The sequence below is a fragment of the Rhododendron vialii genome, chromosome 9a, assembly GCF_030253575.1.
Source record: "Rhododendron vialii isolate Sample 1 chromosome 9a, ASM3025357v1".
NCBI lineage: Eukaryota > Viridiplantae > Streptophyta > Magnoliopsida > Ericales > Ericaceae > Rhododendron > Rhododendron vialii.
Window position 1 is genome coordinate 38,885,421 of NC_080565.1, and position 13,131 is coordinate 38,898,551.

General features: G+C 38.4%; 1 protein-coding gene across 4 annotated transcripts; it reads right to left on the minus strand.

Moving 5' to 3' along the window:
* Nucleotides 1–285: 285 nt before the first annotated feature.
* Nucleotides 286–8,213, minus strand: LOC131300242 (SKP1-like protein 21). 4 transcript variants are annotated; one of them, XM_058325963.1, is made up of 11 exons: nt 8,059–8,180; nt 7,748–7,968; nt 5,040–5,298; nt 4,413–4,634; nt 2,857–3,048; nt 2,672–2,782; nt 2,416–2,494; nt 1,735–1,841; nt 1,422–1,567; nt 1,076–1,206; nt 286–710 (listed from the first exon to the last, which is right to left on the minus strand). In XM_058325963.1, exons 3-11 carry the CDS (start codon nt 5,073–5,075, stop codon nt 691–693), a joined length of 1,044 nt encoding a protein of 347 aa, XP_058181946.1. In that variant the 5' UTR covers nt 5,076–5,298; nt 7,748–7,968; nt 8,059–8,180; the 3' UTR covers nt 286–690. The 4 variants fall into 4 exon arrangements, with proteins under 4 accessions (XP_058181946.1, XP_058181947.1, XP_058181945.1 ...); XM_058325964.1 differs by lacking the exon at nt 7,748–7,968 and having other exon boundaries at nt 8,059–8,213; XM_058325962.1 differs by lacking the exon at nt 7,748–7,968 and having other exon boundaries at nt 5,040–6,893; nt 8,059–8,197.
* Nucleotides 8,214–13,131: the final 4,918 nt, after the last annotated feature.

A 13,131-nucleotide genomic window follows, 5' to 3' on the forward strand; every position in this document is an offset into this window, starting at 1 on the left:
AAATTGTGTAGGAGTATAAGTTTCTGTGCGTCTAATTTTTTTTCCTGGTTCTCGCGATTGACAATGGATCCATTGAACATAGTATGAGATGAATCATGTATGAGAGGCCTTAAGTCCTCTTTTGCTGTACTGCTTGTCTCTCTTTGTTTCCATTTCCCTGTGCACCTTTCTCAAAGAAAATGCTAGAGAATCTTGGATGAAATGACTTCCAATTCACCCGAATCCAACACCATCTCATAAACAGAAATTGAAATGAAAGCAAAACTGCAACCTGAACCCATAACATGAAATTCAATGCGGGCAGCGTTTATTTCACATTTCAAGCACGAGCACGTTCCGAACAACATGTTGATTTCTCAATTGATGAAAATTCAAAATCAATGAAAAAATCGAGAGTATCGTACAACATTATTGCTCATTCACAACCGCTACACACAGACAATCCCACAACATGAGAAATTAAAGAAACTGAAAACTGTTCCAAGGCTGACAGAAAAACAAAGATGTACAAGGAAAATTTTGTGTTGAAGCCTAGAAGTTACAACAGGAGGTTATACCCCCATTTGCCCACATTTTCAAGCCTTTTCCAACATGCAGGAATCTGAGGACTAATCTCTGGGACGGTCCTCTCTTCAAGCGCTTTGCTCGAAACTGCTGAAGCTGCAACTTGTGAGAAATGGGTCATCTGGATTACTGCTGCTTGCTGAAACCTGTTTCAATATTAAACTACTTAAAACATAAGAAGACCACCTTTTCTGTTTGTGTTTTCTGCTTCTTTGCCTTCTACTGTTCTACTATCAATTATCAAGTGAGAGAGAAATATGGTGGAGGTCAAAGCAAAGAACTTTCTTTTTTTTTTTCTTTTGACAGGACAATTGAAATTGAAATTAAGTTACTTCACTGGCAATATGCAACCTAAGCCGTTGGAGTGTTCCACCCAATGGACTAAATGGACACTAGCACCCTTACTGTTTGGTTAGAGCATTTACTCCTCCAATGTGCTTGATTTGATCTTTTTTTGTGATATAAAGAACAGGCTTAAGGAATCCAACTCAGAGAAGGGCTAAGAGCATACCACTAAATCTCTTCAACGAACCACTGCCGTACACAGACATTGGAACAAGTCTCTCATTGCCCAAAGATACACTCTCCTGAATTCTTTTTGGCCAAACAGAGTTCAATCTCCTTGCAAAATCCTCAACTTCCCTGCAGTTTACCAGTGAATACATGAAGAGTCCTTTAAATCTGGTTAAAATCAATTTCCAAATACGAACAGAAACATGTGCTCTTAAAAAAGTAATAAGTGAAATTAAGCAGAAAAGAGAGGAGTAGTTAACGGAGAAGGAAAAGAGAGATGAAAGCAAAAAAAGAAATTTGTGCACAAAAGATTTTCAAGAGTCATATTCAGAAAACCATCAAACCTGTCAATTTCTTCCCTCATAGCAGGATCTAATTCATCATCCATATCATCTTCAACAAATTCAAGGTTAGGTGAAAAGGTGACAGGTTCAGAATCCTGAAATTTTGAGGATTTGTTTGGAGAAGCCACATTGTCAACTGTATCATTCTGGCAAGCATAAGATACCATTAAAGTTCTAGGTCGACAAAACACCCCGTACCAACTATGACCAAAAGCATTATTGTCTTCCCTAAAAGGGAGGGAACGAATAACATTGCAGTAAAAAAAAAAAGGCAGCGACGTGCATGCATAACAAGGGGAAACATGGTGGCAACCTTCTTATGGTCTCCATTTCCATTGTTTGAAGAAGAATTCCTTGGTAATTGATCTTTTCTCTTCCGATTCTTCTTTTTGTTCTTAATAGCTCTAACACCTTTTGAATCTGCAAAGCATTAACTCCAATTAACTAGCGAAAAGAGTGTGAAAAACATCCTAAGGTTTGTTTTCCGAAAACATCCTAACTTGTGAATTGCACACCCATCCAGCGTGCCACTACTTCTAGTCCAGCTACAATAAAGCACACCGGCTTTTGGATGAACCTCAATTTGAAGCCATGTCACATGTTTTGTATGTAAATAGTACCCATACATGAAAAAGCAAGAACTACACATCGCTAGAAGTTCAAGCAATGAAGGGTAAATATGAAAATCCAAAGTGCATGAGTCATGACTGATAAGAACCACCACACTCAGATCTTCTCCTTTCCTTGAGGTTCTAGACTTCAATATGTTCATGAGAGGCACCCTTAGCAGTTATTCCCCTAAAACAACCAAATCTGTTTCTTTGTTTAACCAACCAAATCTTTTTCTTTGTTTGGAACCTATACTAAACAAAATTTCTCTTTCTTTCATCTTGCTCTCCCTTTTTCCATACAGTATGCAATTCTGCCCAAAAGCAAAATGATGCAGCCAGCAATCACCACAAAACGATGGAGTAGAACCATTGTTCACACATACCTCCATCTCCGCCATTAATAAACGACAAGAGATCATCGACTGAGCGCTTATCAACGCGCTCTTCTTCATTTTCAATACTCTGAAAGATAAGGACAGTACATTAGCAATGAGTGCCAACATTTATCTACAAGTTCTATATGTTTAACATCACTATATTTGCCACTAGGGGAGGGAAACGAATTATGTCCACAGTAGTAAGCATTAACAGACAGACAGACAGACAAAGAAAGTGATCTGACACAGTACATGTAAGCACCTTTAATTGCTCCCTCTCTTTTAATTCTTTCCTCTTTCTAGCATATAGACGATTGAGAAGCCTAATGTGTGGATCGTCAGTTATGTTTCTCAATGGCTCCAACTTTTCCTCCTGAAACACAAGATCAATGTCAGAAAACAGTGAAAACAGACAAATAAAAAAGGACTTTACTCTCGAGACAATACCTCCGTAAGATCATCGGGTATATTAAATATCTCACGTACTTCCTCTGGAGTTCTCCCTTCAATCATTCGAGCAAGGGCACGGCTAGTGAGGTCAACCAATGGCCGCAACTGGAGACTATCAGCAGCAGATGCCAACTCGCATAACTTTTCTGTATCTAAACGAACGAACTTCTCATCAAAAATTTTCCGCTCCTAGATGCAGAAACAATAAATCAGTGTCAGTACTGTCCAAAATAATCACTCCCTCATCCTTCGCCATCTATCAATCAATCAATTGAGAGAGAGAGAGAGAGAGAGAGAGAGAGAGAGAGAGAGAGAGAGAGAGAGAGAGAGAGAGAGAGAGAGAGAGATTTAATTCAGGTAAGAAATCAAGGAAGCATATTACAAGGAGGGCATACCCACCTTTACCAGCCTTGGGGCAGAGTGGTTATGATGATTAAAAATGGAGTGTGGGACATGCTAAGTATTACAGAGAGTATAATTGAGGCTAGAAGGTTTGAAGACTTGAAGTTGCTATGCTTTAGTCCTAATATCAAACTTAATTTGATCCAGAAGAAGCTATCTAGATCTATGGAAGCCTCGGAAGATTATGAAGTTTCTTTTATGCCAAGTATAACATGTCAATGCTGTCCAGGCCAGCTTCCAGATGATATAATAAACCATTGCAATTCTTGACACTAAGACCACTTACAAACAAATTACCACAGAGCTCCAGAATAAGGGCAAGAGAAGTATAGATGTGCAGCCTTTCACCTGATGATTACATAGTAAGATAGGAGGAGGAACCCCTTATGACACCCTATTCTCTAATCTCGTCCCTAGATCAAAGCTTACCCATGATACCTATCCAAAGAATAAAGTTAAGGAATATTCTTAGGGGAAAACTAAAGTGTGTATAAACAGAAGCAGGAGACATTCTCCAAGAGTTCCAAGTGAAGTAATTAGGGCAAGAGAGCGAGGGGGGAGTTATCAAACCAAAGGGAGGTAGTAAAACTAATCCCAGTGACATGAATGAATGATAACTATTTCGCAAAGTTCTCACTTATTTGCAGTCCCATTGTGCCTGTTGCTATAAGGATGTAAAGTAGGATCAAATAGAACACTTCTCTGACATTGAAGCTTTGTTCCAGTCCATTTGCATATTAATTCCTTTACTACCCTCCTTTTTAGGCAAGCAGATAGCATCCCAAGCAACCTTACGAGAATGAGTATAAGTTTCAGCTCAAGACTAGCGAATTTTTTCACAATTTTCAATCTACCGCATATCTTCTACGAAAGGAATCAAGGACAAAATGCAAGTTCCAAAAAAATCAGATGCTAATGGAACGGACAGCTTTTAATCCTGGATATCATTTTCCTAATAAAGGAACACAATAATCAGCTCTTAACGTGGTGGAAATAAGAGGCCACAGGGATAGTTCACTGGAAGAGTGCCTAATAGGAAACCAAAAATGTTGCAAATATTGAAGGTGATAGTTTTAACGATGACCTACAAAATTGTTATCCATACTACAACAATTACTTAAGTGAATAAAAGAGTTCAAAACATATCAAACCTTATTAGAGCGGCCTTGTAATTGATGAAACCGACAGTAATCAAGTATTAAGCCCAAGGTGGCAGGATTGACTCGTTGAGGAAGAGATATGGCATAGTTTTTGGAAGATCCCATGCCTGTTTGAAGTACTTCTCGACATATCATTGGGCAAAACATGGCAACCTCTTCCTCTACTTGCTGGATAGATCCATCAGCAGTTTGGACCCAGATGTAAGACTTCATCTTGATACACCAAAGGAACAAGTTAAATTACACACCAAGCAAGACAAAACTTATATTAAACCAATGGAGATAGAATTACATTAATGACCTAACTCATAGTCTTTCAAAGCATATATAAACCTCATGCCTAATAGTCCGATACCAGCACAATTTGCGTAAAGCCAATTCCCTTCATGGTAATCTACAGTTTCTAAACAAGTATCATTGCTATTGTATGGAACTCCTAACAAAGAGAGCGACAGACGTCCGATAAAAAATCAGTATTGAACACAAACAGTGCACATATTAGTGTAATGCATACTATTGTTAAACAAGTGAAAAAAGTTCCCAAAAACCAATTCGCAATTATAGTAGAACAAAATGATATTCTTTACCTACAAGGTCTGCATAGAATGGTAATCATACCTCTGGTTTGACAACTGCCATTGTACCTTCCGACATCCGAGCGTGAAGAATTTCTGTTGGAATTTCTTCAAACGGGACCACCTTGTACCGTTGACTTCAAGAGTTTGGAAGAAACAATGGAAGAGGAAGTTTTCCTCCTTTGAAAGATTAACTCTGTGAAGTGAGTGTAGACTCTTTACCCGTGCATTTTAGTTGGTGCGTTCTGAATTCAAGCTAGCAGTTTCTTAAGAAGAAACCTTCTTCAATCCCTGTCACTTGGCTTATGGGCACGGAAAAGAGAAAAACTCAATAACTAAGAAATGATAGGGTGCTATGGCTGGAGATGCAATAATTACAATTTCTTTCTTTGGAGACGTAAAACTGCAAGAGGGATAGAAAGGGATCGGAATAATGGACACTTTAATATGGACATTTATTTCACTAGCAAAAAGGAACCTGCATGTAAGTACCCTTGATTGAGATTTATGTACAACTCGAATGTTGAAACCATTCATCACAAAAACAGAAGTGTGCAAGGTATGCAATATATACAAGAGTGCAGTTTCAAAAGCAAATGAAGCCCAAAGGGAAAAATAATTGGATATTCTCCAAATTTTGAAACAAGAAAGTTATCTTTTTTTAACCAAAATCAAAAGAAGTATGCCGAAATAGAAAATGCCATATGCCAATCCACTCGTTGTATAACTCAATGATGAGGCTTTTAGTTTGCCTTTATTTACTTTTTCTTCTTTTGCCTCCTTTCTTCAGGTAACTAAAGGATTTGGCATGACACGGCTGAATAGCAACCATTAGCCTTATTACTTTTTTGCATTCCTAGTTTGCCATTTTGTTCATGAGAGCACTCCTCATTAAATTCTCATCTACTTGATAAAGGTTTCACATTATATTTGAGATCAAAGGCTCGTCACCATTTTTTTCAGCCTTAAGGATATAAACGTTCCAACCACGTTTTGTCACACCTACAAGAAGTCATTCTTATGATGCAAATCCCGAGCCTTTCTTTATTTGTCCATTTACAGAAATTGCTTAGCGTGTGTTGCTTGTGCCAACCACGTTGACAAATACCTACTAAAAGGGAAGAGGAAAACAACTATTGCATTCAATGAGTAAAAGGAGAGGGAGCCCAAAATAGTGATGAGATGTTGCACAATCCATATTGAGAAAGAATATTAGAAAGAATTTGATTTTTGAGTTCTTTACCCAAATTTACATTTTCTAGACACAATAATCTGCATCACACAATATTTTGGACTGCCAATTGTACACATGGTAGCGGAAGACATTCACTAACAAAAGTCCTTTAAAAGGAAAAAAAAGAAATGGAATGCAGCTTCCATGGAGGTAATGGTCGCTGAAGTATTCAAATGTCATAAGGTGAAGAACATGTAGGAATTTTATCATAAAAAATTGGTTTGAAATTATGAAAGAACATAAGAAACTTCAGATGACTATAAACTTTGAGATGAGACAGTAGACTGCACTAAAAGCTAGTGCTTACTCTTATTGACGTGTTCTTCAATTGAAGTGCACTAGCTAGAATACACATCCTAATTGACGTGCTCAATACAATTGAGATTTGGGATGAGAAATTAGCTCTTTTTCCGAACAAAAACTACAGAGATTATCAATTTAAATTCTGTCAAGCAACAACAAAGCCCGATCCTGTTCTTCACTTCAAATCTCACTTCCATTTCCTCTCTCTATGACTACTACAATGTATTCTCCCTTGCGGCCAACAAAGAGGTGATATCCTTTAGCCCATCACGCAACTTCCTGTATTTGCTATTTCGAAGATGAAAAAGAAAAACATACAAAGATCCTCATTTCGCGCTATCGGTATAGTTGCAGAACTACCTGTCAATGCGAATTCGTTAACATGTTCATGTAGAGTCATTAATCATTCCCAGGAATGTATTTGACTGGAAAAAAAATTCTAAATTGAACAATAGCCACTCAAGTTTACTTTTATTATTTTGATAAGTAATAAGTTTATTGAATAGGCATCACGGGAATACCACCCATGTACATATTAGAGTGTAGAAAAAAAGGCCAACAAGCTGACAAGTTTGAAAAGTGACCAAACAATAAATAGAACCTATACACCTCTCTAAACGCCAAAAATATCTACCATGTAAAGGAATCGATCAAGGGTTGGCTTGCACATGGTTCAGCTTACTTGCAATAACTACAAAGATTGCATAACCAGAACTACGTATCACATAAAACACAGTCATCGTGTGCATGCATGAATACCAGCAATAACTAGGACAATGTGGTCCCAGACGATGACGACCCAGATAAGGAAGGTTCTCTCTTCACTATGATACGTGAATTCAATTTCTTATTTAACTTCGTAATACGTACAAATGCGTAGGTTATGACTGCTTCAAGAAAATTGAGATAAAGAGGGCGAGAGTCTGTACTCGTGAGTGAGACAGAGAGAAAGGAGACAAAGAAACAGAGAGAGAGAGAGAGAGAGAGAGAGAGAGAGAGAGAGAGAGAGAGCCGACAAAATCCACTACAAAGCCACGGAAAACGATCTACACACACGCGAGTCCGGTTAGGAGGAGCAGCTTGTCCAACTTCTTAGAGAGATTTATACAGGGCGCCTAATCAATGTTATAACTAACTAAAACCAGCTCAATTCACATGGCTCAAATTGGCAAGTAGTGGTTTTTCACCCGATGAGAAAAACCAAAGCGCTCTACCTCATCGAGCTCTGTTCTGAGCGAATTGACCAGGGATGGAGATCCACGAGCTAATAAACACAGGGATTTTACACTTCCAAATTCGCATATACAGGAACCTATCCAAACACTCCATAGGAGTACATCTAAATAAAAAGGAATCGATAGCTTTGTGATGAGAAGAAGCGATAATAACAAGAACTGCCGGAGAAAATATCCAAGCACCGACAAAGAACATCGACCTGAATTGAATTAGGTAACATGAAATTGACGAAATCCGTAGGCTAATTTGAATCGGATACAATTTGAATAAAAATTGAGCTTCTACGTACCTGAAATGCAAGGCTAGAAGTAGTTTCGAGAGAATTGAGGCCCGTTTAGGACGAAGATTTCAGCGAAATTTATTACGGATGCAGAGAGAGAGAGAGAGAGAGAGAGAGATTAGATAAATCTTGGGGGAAATGGGGAGGACGACTGATGTTAGGGTTAGCTGCTCGCACGTGGCGACGGTTGAATTCGTTGGAGGTGATCATCCCCAATTTGGGCGGGTCGGGCTGCGTATTTGGGGCCGACTGGCACCAGCGCAAACTCGTGTTTCCGAGACGAGGTTACACAAAACGACGTCGCCACCACAATTGCTCGCGGCCAAGACACAGCTTACTTGCTCTAACCGCAAGAAAATAAAAGCGTTATCAGTAATTCACGCTTTTAACTTTAACTGTTAAAATTTGCGGCCAATACACAAAAGTTAGCGGCCAGAAACGGGTTGTAGCTCTGGCCGCGACAAATAAAAAGCGTGTCCGTAGTAACCACGCTTTTAGCTTAACTATAAAAAAACACCTTTATAAAAAGGCGTAAATCATTTTCTGTCAATCCCTCTCCGTCTCCCGTCGATGTTCCGACCTAATCACAAAAAAACCCTAGATCCTTTGTTCGTGTGGGAGGTGGTGAGATCACGGGTACGAAATCGAAGAGCTTCAACCCCTGCACAGGAGGCGATGGCGTTAGTCCTGGGTTAGATTCATACCCGTTTCCACACCTTTTTCATCTCATTGGTTTTATTAGCTCTAACTCAAAACCAGTCCCCTGATGCCGTTTTTTATATCGGGGCGGTTCCGGGACCTTAAAAAAACCTTTAAAAAAATTCAAAATCTTAATCTCATAGTTTCATAAATTTTCATGATCCAAGCCGCTCAATATATTCAGAACGTGATTTGAATGGTGCTCGCGAGAAATTAGCAAAAGAAAATAACCGGAAAAGGCTTGATTTGAGCACTTTTTTATTGAACCGTTTAATGAAGTTCAATAAAAAAAAAACTGTTTGGATAAGTCCCCGATTTTTTATTTTTTTTTTTCTGATTTCTCGCGGATACCTTGAAATCAAGTTCGTTGTTCTTTTTGATTTTCCACATGGAAACTAAAGAAAAAACGAAACTGCTCACCTGAATTTATCATTAGTATTGACAACAAATGTTCGCAGTTAGCGTGAATGTGATCATTTTTTGACAACTGTTTGCGTGGGATTTTCATGGTCACTAATTTACCACAATCCGTTGATGTGTTCTTATGACTATTAATCTTGGTGGAAGAACCGATGTTTAGCTATGAAAGCTAGTAATTGCTGCAATCACATTCGAGGAATAATGCCAGATGATCCGCTTCTACATATTGTTGACCGAGAGCTTGCAAATCAAGCTCCTCCCATTCATGATACAGTTTCGACACATTTGACAAGGGCTGAAGATGGAAGGGTAGGGAAGAGAATTCAAACCGAAATAATGAACGCAATGTGGGCTGATTTTTCTGTTGGACGTCAACTTTTTGTAGGATGTTAACTTAATGTTTGAAAATGCTGAATTCTCCGTTCTAGATACATCTGATTGGTAGTCTTTCGTTTTATGTTGAACTCTTGTACTTGATTGTCTAGGATATACTAACTTTTAAAGGTATGGTTCAATCTTTTTTGAATGCTTCTATTTTTTTTTGAGCAAAAAAGAATTAACTTACATTATTGCTAGAACAATACTTTAGCCAGGTGACTCTCAATATCCAATAAGGGACAGGAAGAAAAAGGGGAAGAACATAGTTTGGAGTCTTTGGACTGAAGAGATGGACAAGTGCCTCATTTTGGCACTAGTGCATCAAGCTAATGAATGCTACAAAGTGGATAAGGGTTTAAAAACCATGCATATACTGCAGCATGTTCAACTATGAACTTGAGTTTTAACCTCTCTCTCACTCGCAATCATGCAAGAAATACAGATTCATGCAAGAAATGTTGAGTAACATGGTTGACTGCATCTATGTAGTGTCGGCTACATATGTGGCTGTTAAGTTTTGTACCATCATATCTGATTAGAAAATTTTCTTCTCGCTGGGATGGTGGTTTAAATTTTTGTGGCATATTACTAATGCAGGCAAATCAAGATGCAAAACGTTTAGAGGTAACAAGATTGAGATGCTAGACGAACTAGCTATTGTGTGTGGCAATGATCAAGCTACTGGTGAATCGGCACGTCCAGCAAAGGATCTTAATGCTAACTAATTGAGGTATTAGTGATGATGAGTATTCTGACATTAGCAGAGGTGGCGGAAATGGATTTGCAACTCAAAAAGGGAATACTAGTAGCCAAAAACCAACACTACGCAAGCGCAGCATCTTCAAAGCCAGTGACTTGTCACTCAAAAGAAATCAAAAGGTGCAGAGTTTATGGCTGAAATTCTTTCATTACATTACACCTTGTATGTTTGGGCTTTATTAATAGTAACTACTAATTGGAATAATTTAATGTCTTTCCAGTTCCTGTATTCATCATGCCTATGGGTGTTCGATCTAATTTCTTTTGGGTTCAGGTTCCTGAGTATCTGCATACTAAATATTCCTTTTTCAACAGATAAAAATCTGGGAGGACCGCAAACAGCAAGCACCTGTGGTACTGAGGCCACACTACGGTCAACCTGTTTATTCTGTTACATTCTTGACTGCTCCTCATCCCAGATCGCATTCCTCTCATATCAGGGGTACATCTTTTCAGAGCATATATCTGTGTCATTTTGACAAGTTCATTGAGTAGGTTTCCTTACCTTGCTAGTTCAGGTCAATGTTTTGACATTTCTTTGCCCTTCTTGAATGGCATGATAGGTAGTGTACAATTGTGAAAGTGCATTCTTGATTTGGATGGGAAGAATTGTGACAGTGCTGCAGATATGAAATTTGACCTAACAAATCCACGTTTAAGAGTTCTTAATTTCGTTCATATGCTTTTTAACATGCTCGTTCGTCAGATGTGTTATTTTCATATTTTGTATAATGCTTAGAAGAATGTTGACAGGGTCCAATGAATCAAGAATTGAAGATATGGACCTTAGCAAGTGAAGAAGGCTGGCTGCTCAATGCTGAAGCATGGCATTGTACCCAGACATTGGACTTGGAGAATTCATTTGAATCTCAAATTGAAGAGTCATTCCTTAATCAAGTTGTTACCCTGTCTCAAGCAGGTCTCCTCTTAATAGCAAATGCCAAGAAGAATGCTGTTTGCTACACAGTTAGAGTATGGTCCCAATTCGGACCGCAACCGGAATGGATAAAATTTCTGAGTTCACTGTAGCCATGCCGATTTTAAGATTTACGGGAACTGGTGATTTAATACTTCCAAGGGGAACAGAATGTTCAGGTTTATTATGTCCAGACACAGGCTATTCAGCAGTACAATTTCAACTTATCCCAGTGCTTGCCACCACCTTTGGAAAGTATGGTGTCAGAGAAATCAGATTTGATTGTGTTTCGTGAGGCAACTAGCACTGAAGGGTTTCCTACTCTGGAACCTTCTGGAAGTACACTTGCTGAGATTCCTTTAGCTTGTTCAGCACCCAAACTGTCTGTACATGACAGTGGCTATGAGAATGATCCGATGATGAGGCATATATCTAGCTCTGGTTCAATGGACGCCACCACCTTTGCGGACCCTTTGAGTTTGGAATCTAGACCTATAGCTTTGCCAACTGTAGCTAGCAATATTGATATTTCTTGTGTTGCATCACCTCCTTTACCTTTGAGTCCGAGGTTGTCTAAAAAACTCTCCAGTTTAAGAAGTCCAACAAATGGCTTTGAACCAGGTCCCATGGTTGATGATTGTGGAATATTCAGTTGATGGGCAAATGGATAGCCTAGAGCGGATTGATTTTTGTAATACGAGCGTTACTGTATAAGGGTTTTGAGTAGGTGATGAACATCATTCATTGGTTCCTTTGTATTTTGTTATTCTTCTCCTTTAGTCGAAGTTATGGTTGCTGAGATGTCTAGAACAACAGATGGATTATAATTCATGGACAGATTTTTTAAAAATTATGTTTGTGTATAGGATTATTTAGCAGAGCCAGGGAGATTTACAAAGCCTCCAGGTCGTCGCCTGTGTTATCCTGTCTATCGTCACGTGATCAGATTCAATGTGCAATAGAAGGGATTGAAGAATTATAATTTTACATTCGAGAAACATAAGGTTCTTTTGATTCAAACAAAAATTGCAAAATCAATTCTGGTGATTATGTAGATGTGAGATTCAACAGAAACAACTACTCTCGTCTCATCATCTTAATAGTTATGAAATTATGGTATTTAAATTCATATTAAGAGACAAAATTCCCACATTGCATGTTTCATTCTCACTTTCAAATACATATTATAACCATTACCATGAGGGCTTAGAAATGCTAAAAGTTTCATACTTATGACTTTACGAAAAAGAATAAGATGTCCAAAAGATGAAAAGATGGATCAGCAATGCCTAAGGTTGGAAGTAGAAGCAAATACCACAAAGAATTCATGAGCAAATACCCACAAAAAATTCAATGAGCACCGAAACTTATCTTTACGAAGAGCGCAAGTCTGTTGCAATTTACGTACATCCATTAAAGGCATTAGGCATGTGGTCCGGAGACAAAATCCACTACAAAGCCACAGGCGTGATTTACACACCAGATCACAATGCTTATTGGAGCATGCCAGACAGCTGCTACAAATGAAGCTGAAGAGAAATGAACACAGAGAGAGGGTGTTTGTGCGTGTTAAACCCTTCAGAGCTAAATCAAAACATCAACAATTTCCGATCCCTTGGCCATTCAACTTGGCTTGTTGTTTCACCATTTGGTCATCTCTAGTATAAGCCAAATAGTATATGGTTTTCTTTTTCATTTACAAAACCAATATTCAACCATAGCATTAGGGTGGTTCTTCATTTGAATTGCCCGAACGATCAAACTTCAGAAAAATTTGTAGACCTAGAAACTCATCTTGGAGAAATGACAAAACACATTGATAAGAAAGAGGTCTCTTAACATTCTCAACTAATTTCAGATTGTACATTACTAAAAAATAATCAGTCATATTCCTTCCGCATATGGTGGGC